This window comes from Puma concolor, chromosome A2 (genome assembly GCF_028749965.1).
Source record: "Puma concolor isolate L17-30 chromosome A2, mPumCon1.1.hap2, whole genome shotgun sequence".
Classification (NCBI taxonomy): domain Eukaryota; kingdom Metazoa; phylum Chordata; class Mammalia; order Carnivora; family Felidae; genus Puma; species Puma concolor.
Genome location: NC_141668.1, coordinates 167,105,665 through 167,118,248, shown reverse-complemented (window position 1 = coordinate 167,118,248; position 12,584 = coordinate 167,105,665). Strand labels below are relative to the sequence as shown.

The window sequence follows — 12,584 nt, the reverse complement described above, 5'->3', positions numbered from 1 at the left end:
TGACCTCATCTAGAGTCAGGAACTGGATCCCACCCTCTATAGACCAAGACTTACTAGTGGTGTTATTAATCAGAAGAGGCATCCAGGGGCCCAGTTCCGATCAGCAGACAGTGAAACCATTTGCCTGTGGCTGCTGCCCCCCATGCAGCTCAGGTGATGCTGCGACCACAATATCCCCTGAACCGCCCCCCCCCCCTTCAGCCCTTGATTGCTGACTCATGCCTTCCCCTCCCTGGCTCACTGATCGACAGTGGAAACTCGCCTGTTCTGCCTTGTATCATCACCTCCTGGGCAAAGCCATGTGGAATTCACACAAAGTAGTGAATGGAGTTGTAAGCGAGCTGCAGATGAGGGGCAAGTGGGGAGAAGGTGAGTACAGGTGGGGAGAAAGGTGAGGAGGCAGAGGATCCAGGTGGGAGGAAGGTGAGGAGGCTGAGAACCAGGTGGGGAGGCAGGTGAGGAGACAGGATCCAGGTGGGGATGAAGGTGAGGAGGTGGAGGACGAGGTGGGAAGAAGGTGAGGAGGGGGAAGATCCAGGTGGGAGGAAGGTGAGAGGGCAGAGGATCCATGTGGGAGGAAGGTGAGGAAGCGGAGGATCCAGGTGGGAGGAAGGTGAGGAGGCAGAAGGTCCAGGTGGGAGGAAGATGAGGAGGCGGAGAATCCAGGTGGGAGGAAAGTGAGGAAGGGAAGGATCCAGGTGGGGATGAAGATGAGGAGGGGGAGGATCCAGGTGGGGATGAAGGTGAGGAGGCAGAGGACTGTGGAGCCCTCGTGCATAAGATGCTCGTGAGGGCTGGGGTAAAGCAGGTGAGGATACTGGTACCCACACAGTGGATGAGAGAAGGATGTAGGTGAAGATACTGGTGAGGACCCAGAGGAGGAGGCAGAGGACACACAGGTCACGATGCAGGTGGAAAGAAAGCAAGTAGGTGAGCACTTGGCGCAAACGCAGGCTCACTTCAGACTACGTGCAGGTGCAGTGCAGGTGCATGTGGGCACGGGCTCCCCGGGGGAGGAAGCAAACGTGCAGGTGATCCACAGGGAGGAAGGAGTTGCAGGGGAGGAAGCAGGGGATCACAGCTGCCTCTTCCTCCCTCTCCGAGACCTTCCGACTTTGGGAGACACATGAACTCTCAGAGAAGCTTTATTGTGGGGACTGTGGGCAGGGGTCAGTTGGGACAGCCAAAGACAACCATGTTCTCAGCGAAGTTGGCCAGGTCTTGACACAGCTTCTCATTCTCCTCATCCTGGCATTCATCAGACTCTGGCCACAGCTCCACCCAGGTGTCCTTCCTGATGATGTAGCTGATGCTGCGGGGAGGACGACAGGTCAGGATCAGGGCAGGGAAAGCATGGGAAGGGGCGACTCACTGCGGGGTGTGGGGCATGCACAGGGCTGACACTCACTTGGGTTTCTCTCCCCACAGGTCGGCGGACATGCCCCACATGAGGTAGTGTTTCCCCTCCTGCAGCTTCAGGGCTTCTCTGCACTTGATGTGGCTGATGAACCTGCGCTCCTGTCCAACCCGCACCTTATCAGAGCCTGGAAGGGACAGAGAGGGACGCTGAGTGGGGGAGGGCAGGGAACCAGCAAGAAGGAAGTGGAAAGACAGAACACAGACTGCAGGGCTGACCTGATTTGATGATCTGCTCGATGACCATTACGTAATCATCAAAGTCTTCTGACAGCTCCTTCTTGAGAAGCCTGGTCTTGTACACTGATGGGGGAGGAGGGGAAGGACGGGGGGGTCATGGGCAAGGGGGGCTGCGGGGACCCTCAGCTGCAGGCGCACCTGGGCGTATGGCGTCCCCAAGGAGACACATGCAGGGTCACAGCCACACGTGCAACAGTCCCTGCCCCCCAGTAACACACCTGCCACATGTCTTCCCACAACCACCACGTCACACAGCCACACACGGCCATGTGCACAATTACACTCACCACAGTGGAGTCCTATGCATAACCTCCCATCCACTATCCCCCACAAGCACTGTCTCTCATCTCCATGGCTTGGCACGACTACAATGTCACACACACAACGGGCAGACGACCATATCCGCTCTCACACTGGCTGCACACCCGGCCGACTCATTAGCGTGGCTCCCCATGCACTCATGGCCCCTCATAACACATTTACACCCACACACACATCGGCTGCAACCACAGGCTGACGTATAGCCATATGCAGCCAGGGGCACTCACAGCCAGTCACACACACAGCCATGGCCACACAGTGTCGCGCACCCAGGCACCCACGTGCATGTGCCCACTCACCGTAGCCTACTCCTGGTTCACAGGCCTTGTCCAGACGCTCGTCCAGGGTGATCTTTTCATCCATTGGGTGCATGAAGCAGTTCTCTGTGTGGTGGATGAGTGGGGGACATGGTTGTATTACACGCGATGTCCAGGGCCCCCCGCCCCTGGGTCCGTGTGAGTGTCCACTGGGTGTGGGGCCAACACTTCCTGAAAATTTTGTGTCCACCCTCACCACATCGGCACACGTCTGTGTGACAGTGCTTGCTCCGCAATCCATCTTTTTTGTCTGGGTGGTAGAACCGGATGCAATTCTCATCTGTGGGCAGAGTGGCAGGGAGGTGTCAGAGGGCTAGGGCCTCCAGCCCAGAGACCCAGGGGCTTGGATTCCCAACTCCAGTCCCTCAGACCTGGAGAGGCCAGGTCCCCAACCCTGGGACCCTCAGGCCCCCGCCTCGCACGGATCCCTTGGACCCTCAGGCCCCCCAGGCCCCCCAGACCCTAGGTGGGCTGCTCACCCAGGTTGTAATAGGAGTACACCTTGACCGACCCGGGCTGGATAAGCCCCACGTTGAAGTACTGGTGCACCTTGAAGGTCAGACAGTCCTCCTGGTCATGTGAGATCTGGGGGGAAGGAGGAGGCTGGTCAGTGGGGCAAAGGTCGTGTGAGATCTGGGGGGAGGAAGAGGCTGGTCAGTGGGGCGACAGGTCGTGTGAGATCTGGGGGGAAGGAGGAGGCTGGTCAGTGGGGCCACACGGAACGGAGCCCAGCATAGGGTCCTGTGGGTTGAGACAGTGGTGGAGAAAGTGAGGGAGCAGGAGTCTCCACCAAAAGACTGATGAGCACTTCAACACAGCCATTTTCCACTTATCCAAGGCTTGAAGCTACATTATCCCTGTCAGCTTCCTTTCCTAGTCCAGTGTGGCCATGTGATTGAGTTCTGGCCACCAGACTGCTGTCTCTGCCCATAAAAACATCCACGGTTAATGGTACTGAATGCGATATTTAAAAGTAGTTGTTGGGGTGGCACCAGGAGGGCATAGTCGGTTAAATATCCGACTCTTTATCTCAGGTCAGGTCATGATCTCATGGGTTTGTGACTTTGAGCCCCACATTGGGCTCTGCTCTGACAGCACAGAGCCTTCTTGGGATTCTGTCTTTACTTCTCTCTGCCCCTCCCCTGCTTGTGTTCTCTGTCTCTCTCAAAATAAATAAACATTAGAAAATTGAAAAGAAAAACTTATTGAGAGGGTAGATCTTAAAAGTTCTCATCACACACACACACACACACACACACACACACGCGTGCGCGCGCATGCATTAAAACTATGTGAAGTAATAAATGTGTTAAGTAAACTTATGGTGGTGATCATTTCCCAATATACACATACATCAAATCATTATGTTATGCACCTTAAACTTACACAATTTTATATGTCAATGATACCCCATTCAAGCTGAAAAAATAAAGACAAAGAAAGGGAGAGAGAGAGAAACAGAAATAGATATGCATAGACAGGTGTACTTGGAGGAACAGGCTAGCACTTAATGAAGTTGGGTAGAGAGTATATGGAACTGTGTTTTACTGCTCTGCAATTTCCCTGTAAGGTTGGAATCCTATAAAAATTTAAGTGCACAAAAACTCCAGTACAAGAAAACGTCAACCACTAGCTCATGCACAATCCTCTTTTCTTCCAGGGAGGAGGGGTCCAGCAGAGGACTCTAAGATCCTAGGGATTGCAGAGCCCCAAGAAGGAATGTGAGCAGATCCCTGACTTAGTGTGTGGAGCAGAAAACCCTTCCCTTAGCCTCACAACTGGACTTTACCTGAGTGGGAGGCACAAGACTCTTGTGTTGGGACCCTCATATTCTTGAGAGGCTTATTACAGCAGCTAGTGTTACTTATGCTGACTAATATGGGGTGAGGGGACTTTGGGAATTTTGGAAGTTAGCAGGGGCATGTGAGGATAGGGAAACGGAAAGATGTAAGTAGGGGAGAGGAGGAAGCTCAAGTCAATGTTAGAGAGGAAGGCAGTGACAGAAAGTCAGATGGAAAGCAAACACGGAGAGAGAAAACCCAGGGGGTGCGGAGCAAGCAGGATGCTTTTCAGCACTGAGCACTTTATTTTTTAAACCCAAGTGGCTCCTTTCAAAAGTTGTTTAGGACTATGATGAGAAGAAGTTGGAGGAAGCAAGTGTAAAATGAGGTTGGAATGAGACTGGTCAGAAGGTAAGCTGCTTAGAAAAGATGAGAGGACCTGGGTTGTCCACCTTCTTTTTATGCCCCTTCCGTCCATCACCCAGCAGCACAGACCCCTCACTTTCTAGACTGGGCCTGGTGTGGCCCAGAAGGAGGCCTGCCTGGTAGATGTCAGATCCCCATTGGAAGCCTTACCTTGTCCAGGTAGATGGTGACGGTGTTCTTATTGTTCATGTCACACAAAGAGAGGTATCTTCCAATGATGTTGCTCAACTGGGGAAAGGTAAGATTTGTGAAATCGTCCTCAAACCCCTGCCCACTGATGCCAGCCCCCAAGCCCAAGCCCTTCACACCTGGTGGAGATCACCAGTGTCAGGAGAAAAGCCAGTCATCATGGATACATCCAGGATCGACATGGTAGCATCCTGGTCTCCCAGGTACCTGAATAGGGCAGGGAGAGGGCACTTGGGTCCCAGGGTAGGGTCAGCCCTGGGGCACAGTGTCTGCACAAGGGGGTCTGGTCAGAGACTGGGGTTACTGGTTCCCACACAGCAGCACAGAAGGATATTAGATTGTGGGAAACACTCCCCAAATGGAATAAAGGAAAGGCAGTGTCATGGTCAAGGTGACTAAAAGCTCAGGCTCTGGAGCCCCTTTGCACGGGTTCAAATCCCAGCTCCATATGACATTTGATGAGTCACTTGACCTCTCCATGCCTCAATTCGTCCAGAAAATGCAGACGAGAAAATGTTACCATGGCCTAGCTCAATAACGCCAGGCCCCCAGCACCAGGGTACAGTAGTCGTAATTGCATAAAGTACGAATACAAATCTTGTCTCTGGATCTCGAGTCCACCAATCATTGTGCAAATCACAGACACGCATCACGGTCAGTGACCAATCACGTCATTCCTTTCGAAGTCTGTCTGTGATGGGTCACTGAGTAGTTCATGCACAGACAGCAAGGCCTGTGGTTGTGGTACTTCCTTATCTCCCAGGGATAAACCGCATGACGTTTCACAAAACTGGTCAACTGGCAGAGGGATCTGCCAGCCAAGATGAAAGGCAGCAGAGAAATGAAGACACTGGAGGTAAAATTTGAAAGCACAGAAACGGAGTTAGAGAAGGAACAGCAGACTGTGGGAATGTCACCCTTGCTGCCATTGGAGGGACCGACCGGCTGTCTTGTGACATCGGCTGCTCAAAAGATTAGAGGTGGAAGGTGACCTAACTTAGAAGGGAGCGTGACAGTTCACTATGTCATAGGAAAGATGCCTGCTCAATCCCTACCCCAAGTGACACAACAGAAGGAAGACCCACAGCACTTTTGGTAAGTGTTTTACAAAGGAGAACAAGAATTGCTTGTTATCTCCATGTTCTAATGTTGTAGTTTACAGCATGCTAAACAAATTCTCATGTTACTGTAGTTTCCATTTCTCTGTACCTTCCTAACTGGCAGTTTGAGAGTTCTGAAGCTGTGATAAAATGCTTTAAAGGTCATGCAACAATGGCAACTTCCCCCACTGATTTGTTGACACTGCTTGAATAATTTCAGGTTATGGGGCCATCGCTCGTGTTGGACTGCCAATGCAAAGTGAGGACTGCCTGGGGTACCCACCTCCTGGCAGGTACTTCAGACAATACCAGATGCACAATATGCTCTTAGAAAGGATTAGGCCATGGAAAGGAGAAGTCTTGCTATAGACAGAGGAATGGCCAAGATAACCCCCAGTGACCCATCACTTACCTGGTACAGATGTCAAGGATCATGGTGTCCAGGGCTTCCTGAGGCCTCTTGACTAGAAACACAGACAGAAAAATGGGAGGGCGGTGTCCCTGGGTCCCAACTCAGGAAGGAGGCAGACATTAGAATGAGGGCGGGGGAAGGGTAACAGGTAGGGTCTTAACTCTTTTACCATCTTCAGGAGCTCGTCGTACATCAACCCTGAGGTCAAACTTCTTGCAGGTGTGGTTGCTTTTGAGCTTGGCATGGTACATTGTCACCACCTGGTGAGATCACAGGGCAATGCAGTGTCAGCCCACTTGAGTTGAGAAGAGGGTCCCTTGGGGCCAGAGGGGCTGAGAGAAGGCGGGCCAAGCTGGTGTGTGTTCCTGTTCCTTACCGACAAGGTGCCTTGTCCTTTCCCTTTAGCTGTTACTACGAAATCCTCATTTTTCTTGGTCTGCAGGGAGCAGGGAGAGAAGAGAGAGGATTTGGGAACCAAGCCTTCCCCTGGTTGCTACAGTCATATGCCCTATTTCTTGCCTGTGGCAAACACTGGTTGTTGTGGAGGGGGACGGCAAGGGTTTGGCTAGGCAGTTGTACCTCTGCTGACCGCTGGAGGCTAGCAGATTCCCACAAGATTCTGTACTTGATGACAGAGCTGTGGCTGGGCAGTTGGATGGACACATCCAGATTCAGATCCTTGTGGTCAGGGACATCCTTCTGGAATTGGGCCAAGGCTTGGAACACCATGTAGGTGGCCTAGAACCCATGAGAAAGAAAGAGGGTGAGCCAGGAGACTGAGAAAGTGGTTAGAACCCACTGGGGAAGAAAGAGACTCAGATCAGAGGGAGGGGGCTACTGGGACTATAGCTTAGGACCCCCTGCCCCAGAGAAGGTGAGGATAAGATTAGGGGTTGTTAGACACTGACGACATGTTCTTGATTCTCCAAGGGACAGGGGTTTAGACAAGATCCTGGAAACACTGAGAACAAGTCTAGAATCCACCATAAATTGCAGGCATAAGACTGAAATTGAAACTGAGAGTGTGCCCAGGCCCATCCAGAGGAGAGTCTAAGACAAGGGTTTGGAGTCACTGAGAATGTATATAGAATCTGTTTGTGTCAGAAGAATGAAGTTGGAGCTTGGGAACACTGAACATATGGTCTACAATCCAAAAGGGATACTGAGAATGTGACTGATAGCCCTCCAGAAAGAAAGGGGTTCAAACTGGAGCCGGAAGCCCATATCCTAGAACCCACCTTCCAGATGGAGAGATTGGATGATGTGCTAGAATAGCCAAGAACATGGGCTAGAATCCAGAGTAAGACGAATTAACACTAGGATCCTGGTGGAACTGAAAAAATGGTCTAGAGCCCAAGGAAGATATGAGCTAACACTGGGAGCCAGGTACAACTGAGATCCTTTTCTAGAAGCCACAGGAAGATATGGGCTAACTCTAGGAGTCTGTTGGAACTGAGAACCTGGTCTAGAACCCAGAGGAAGATATGGGCTAACACTGGGAGCATCCTGGATCTGACAACATGATCTTGAACACATAGGAAGATATGAGCTAACACTTGGAGCCAGTTGGAACTGAGAATATGGTCTAGAACCCATGAGCTAATACTGGGAGACTGGTAGACTGGAGAAGCTGGCCTATAACTCACAGGAAGATTGAGCTAACACTGGGAGCCAGATGCAACTGAGAACATGGTCTACAACCCACAGGAAGATGTGCACTAACACTGAGAGCCTGGTAGGACTGAGAAACTGGTCTAGAACACACTGGAATATATGAGCTAACACTTGGAGCCTTGTCGAACTGAGAACATAGTCTAGAACACACAGGAAGATATGAGCTAACACTGGGAGCCAGGTACAACTGAGATCCTTGTCTAGAAGCCACAGGAAGATACGGGCTAACACTGGGAGCATCCTGGATCTGACAACATGATATTGAACACATAGGAAGATATGAGCTAACACTGGGAGCCAGCTGGAACTGAGAATATGGTCTAGAACCCATGAGCTAACACTGGGAGACTGGTAGACTAGAGAAGCTGGTCTATAACTCACAGGAAGATTGAGCTAACACTAGGAGCCAGATGCAACTGAGAACATGGTCTACAACCCACAGGAAGATATGCACTAACACTGAGAGCCTGGTAGGACTGAGAAACTGGTCTAGAACACACAGGAAGATATGGCCTAACACTTGGAGCCTTGTCGAACTGAGAACATAGTCTAGAACACACAGGAAGTTAGGAGGTAACACTGGGAGCCTGGTGGAACTGAGAACATGGTCAGGATATGAGGAGCCTCAGATCACAGCTTGAGCATTCAGAGTGTAGTCTAGAATATGCCAGTGGGATCACAACAAAAAAAGCCTGATCTCTCAAATCCATTCCAGCCACTATGGTTGCGGGACAGAAGGACGGCCCCTCTTGGTCTTAACATCTTCTCTGAGAGGCCAGTGGGAAGCCAGAGGAAGTAGGCATTCAGGTGCATGGGGGATATGAGGTCACTTGCCTGGGTGGAGCCATATCTGTGGAGAATACCTCCGTATTCTCTCTGCTCTTTGAGCCAGTTTGCGACGGGAAGCACAGAGTCAAATTCTTTGAGCACCAGCAGGGCCAAGAGGGCATAGGATGTGGCCTCCATGCTGTAGAGCTTCTTGTCAGGCTCCTCCCACTGTGTCTTCTCTGCAGAGAAACCCCCCAGTCCCCCATGCTCACTGCGCTGTCCAGTCTTGGGATGGCTCAAAGAAAACTCAGAAAAAGACTCACAATAGACTTCTTGGTGTTCAGGTGTCCTGACTGACATCCAAGGCCCTCAATGTGCTGGCTCCTGCCTCACTCTCTTCTTTCATTAACCTTCACTCTTCCATTTCAATTCTCAACTGCAGCCCCACTGATCTACAGGAGATTCCCTAAACTTTCCATGGTCATTCTTACTTGCTGGGCCTTTTCATATTCTGTACCCTCTATGTATTCCTGGTTAATCCCATCCTGCACAATTCAGCTTCAATGGCACCCCAAGAGTTTGTGAGGCCCTCCCTCTGTCTCTTAAAACATCATGTGCTGTCCTGTCCTAGCACTGTGATGCTCTATAGCAATCTATTTACTCATTTGTTTCCTCAACTGGAGTGTGAACCATGTTGGCAGGGGCTGTGCTGTATTCACTGCGATGTCCCAAGTGCCCACGAAAGCACTTGTGGCAGAGATCATCATTAAAAAGCATTCCCTCCTCAGGGACACCTGGGTGGCTCAGTCGGTGGAGCTTCCAACTTTGGTTCAGGTCATGATCTCACGGTTCAGGAGTTCAAGACCCACATCAGGATGTCTGCTGTCAGCACAGAGCCAGCTTTGCACTCTCTGTCTCCCACTGTCTCTGCCTCTCCCCTGCTCATGCCCTCTCTTTCAAAATAAATGAACATTAAAAAAAAAAACAAAAACACTGCTCCCTCCTCCTGGGCACACAGTTGCAATGCATCTCCCATATGTCTTTGCAGGCAGGTGCAGCCACATGACTGAACTCTGGATGATGGAATGGACACTGGCAATGTTAGGGGCCCCTTCCATGCCTGGTCTACCTCCCTTAAACAATCCACCTGACCATTTCCCCTTATGCTTAGATGGAGTGGATCCCAAGCACCCCGTGGTGGCAAAGTCATGAAAAGATAGAGGCCCAGATCTCCACACGACTGTCTGGAAGAGAGCTGTCCACCAACAACAAGCTTCCATTGTGCTAAACCACCTCAGTATATGTACTGACATATGTTACATCAGTGAGTGCAAACCTGATGCAGTATATTACCTGAGCCAATGATTAAGTGCTCACTATGTGCTGGGCACTGTGCTAAATTCCCTATGGCATTATCTTATCTAATCCTAATTACCCTTGAGATAATGATGACAACAACATCGGAATAGAGCTCTCACTGTATGCTAGACCTTCTACCTGCCTTACTCCTTCAATCTTGTCAACCACCTATGATGTAAGTATCTTCTTCAGATGAGGTCCAGGGAGGGTCAGTGACTTTTACAGAGTCGCACAGTGAGAATGTGGCAGAGGGGGATTTGAATTTGGGTCTGTCTGACCTCAGAGCTCACATCTTTTCTCCTGTGTCATAGCAAGTGCTCAACACACACTTGTTGAATGAATGATGCCACGTTCTTGTGTAGCTTACAGTGAGGATTTCTCACACCTCAGACCCATTCAGCCAGCAGGGCTTAGCACCATCCACTCCAGCTCAACCAGAAGCTGCCCGTCGTAGCATAGCTTAGAGCCACACATGCCAGCTCAAGATGACCACCCCCAAACCCTGGCCATGCATGCCTCTTTACCTCACCAGGCTGCCACTCACCTTTGGCTGTGCTCAGAAATTTTTTGAGGAGGTCTTTCTCCAGTCTTCCTAATTGGGCCAAGGCATAGCCTGCAATGGCCACAGAATACGGTCTCCGCAGGTTCCTGTAGTGGGCTTCAAGATAATCTCCTGCTTTATCCATGCTTCGCTCCAGGCTCTATAAGAAACAGGATTGGTGGGGCGCCTGGGTGGCGCAGTCGGTTAAGCGGCCGACTTCAGCCAGGTCATGATCTCGCGGTCCGTGAGTTCGAGCCCCGCGTCGGGCTCTGGGCTGATGGCTCAGAGCCTGGAGCCTGTTTCCGATTCTGTGTCTCCCTCTCTCTCTGCCCCTCCCCCGTTCATGCTCTGTCTCTCTCTGTCCCAAAAATAAATAAACGTTGAAAAAAAAAATTAAAAAATAAAAAAAAAAAAAAGAAACAGGATTGGTTTCCCTGGTAAGGTGGATATTGCTGCCACAAAGAGCTGGTAAGGATCACACAAATGTCAATTTCTGGGTGCGAAGATGGTTTCTGTCCCTGGTACATATTTGTTTAGGATGTTTTTTTTTTTCTTTTTTGGGGGGGGGGCAGGTTTCCAGACATTTTAGTATGCATGAACTGCCTTGTTTCTGAGTAACTCTGATGTGCCTGGGACAGTTTATATATCCAGTGGTGTTTTGGTAACAGTTAAGCACCAGCTCTCCGGAGTGTGTATGGGGGCCAGGGGTCTGTTTTATCGCCTGCCAATTACTGTGGTGTAAATGCTCCCACTGTGGGCAATTTCAAGCTACGAACGTAATGGCCCTGAACATAAAGGGGAGAATATGTATGCAGATAGACACTCATGACCTAGCATGACCCAGCTTCAGCACCCCACTGGGAAACCTCTTCTCTAATCATCAGCTTCACAGCTAACACTTACTGTATGGCAGTCACACAGGCAATCGCTGAACTTCAGGATCCTATGGGGTTGGCATTATTTTCATCATCATCTCTACTGCACGAATGACAAGATTGAGACCCAGAGAGATGATGGAAGGAGGAAGACATGATGTGCAGCGTCCGTGAACTTTCTTGGTGTAAATATTACCGTGGCCAATTTCAAACTATGTGGAGTCAGTGAATGCAGAGTTGGGGGGAGGGGGGCAGTAGCACAGAAGTAGATAGCATTTCCACCTTATAGGTACATAACCTCGAGATGGATAGATTTGTCATAGATAATGAGGGAAAGTAATAAAACAATCAGGAAGTGATGAGTTTTGAGTGTTTCTTACCTTTGCTTTTAATGCTTAGTGTTTAGTCTAAAGTCAGTTTACATAATTTGCTTGAAAAGAATGATTGTGTTTAACAACTAGCTTGTGAAAGTCCTGGAAGTTTAACGGTTGGCTTTCACAGACTGATCCCAGCACACTTTTTTTTTTAATGTTTATTGGTATTTGAGAGAGAGAGAGAGGACAGCAGCAGATAGACAGAGACAGAATAGAAGCAGGCTCCAGGCTCCAAGCTGCAAGATGTCAGCGCAGAGCCCAATACCAGGCTGGAACTCCCTAACAGGGAGATCATGACCTGAGCTGACATCAGAGGCTCAACCGACCAAGCCACCCAAGGCACCCTAGTTCCAGCACACTCCTGATCTGCACCCCAGCAATCTGCTTCTATAGCCTATGCTATGCTCAGTTATACTGTTGTGGTAGGGCCCCTCCCTAAGGAAAATAAGCAAAACAAAAACAAAACCTCAGGCAACCTGGCTATAAAGAGTACTTGACATCCCTCATGACCCTGTAACATGAGATCCCTTGATCAGACTGCATGTTTGTGTGTTACCATATATGGGAGACAAAGGAGTAAAAGATATGTAAAACACTATGCCACCTGGAGTTAGGGGCTCAGCTCTTAGGGTATAAACCCAACTGAGCCTGCTGGCACGAATAAAGTTGCTTCCTGGAAAATAAGCCTCTATGTCACGACTCTCTCTGCAAGAATCCTGCTACAGTGTTGCCATTTTGTAGAAGAAAATGTTGGTGCCTTGCAGCAGAAACTAATCCTTTCCCAGCTGCCC

General features: G+C 50.1%; 1 protein-coding gene across 1 annotated transcript in view; it reads right to left on the bottom strand.

Moving 5' to 3' along the window:
* Positions 1-1,129: 1,129 nt before the first annotated feature.
* LOC147583825 (complement C3-like) overlaps positions 1,130-12,584 on the bottom strand; it is a 45,151-nt gene continuing 33,696 nt past the window's right edge. Inside the window, exons 28-41 of the mRNA XM_086699300.1 lie at positions 10,548-10,704; positions 8,711-8,883; positions 6,782-6,940; positions 6,579-6,638; positions 6,372-6,462; positions 6,203-6,254; positions 4,810-4,897; positions 4,652-4,729; positions 2,774-2,879; positions 2,491-2,574; positions 2,277-2,360; positions 1,636-1,719; positions 1,409-1,544; positions 1,130-1,312 (exon numbers count right to left, since the gene is read on the bottom strand). Coding sequence (XP_086555426.1) covers positions 1,171-1,312; positions 1,409-1,544; positions 1,636-1,719; positions 2,277-2,360; positions 2,491-2,574; positions 2,774-2,879; positions 4,652-4,729; positions 4,810-4,897; positions 6,203-6,254; positions 6,372-6,462; positions 6,579-6,638; positions 6,782-6,940; positions 8,711-8,883; positions 10,548-10,704 — 1,494 coding nt within the window. The 3' untranslated portion in view covers positions 1,130-1,170. The remainder of the gene's footprint in view (positions 1,313-1,408; positions 1,545-1,635; positions 1,720-2,276; positions 2,361-2,490; positions 2,575-2,773; positions 2,880-4,651; positions 4,730-4,809; positions 4,898-6,202; positions 6,255-6,371; positions 6,463-6,578; positions 6,639-6,781; positions 6,941-8,710; positions 8,884-10,547; positions 10,705-12,584) is intronic.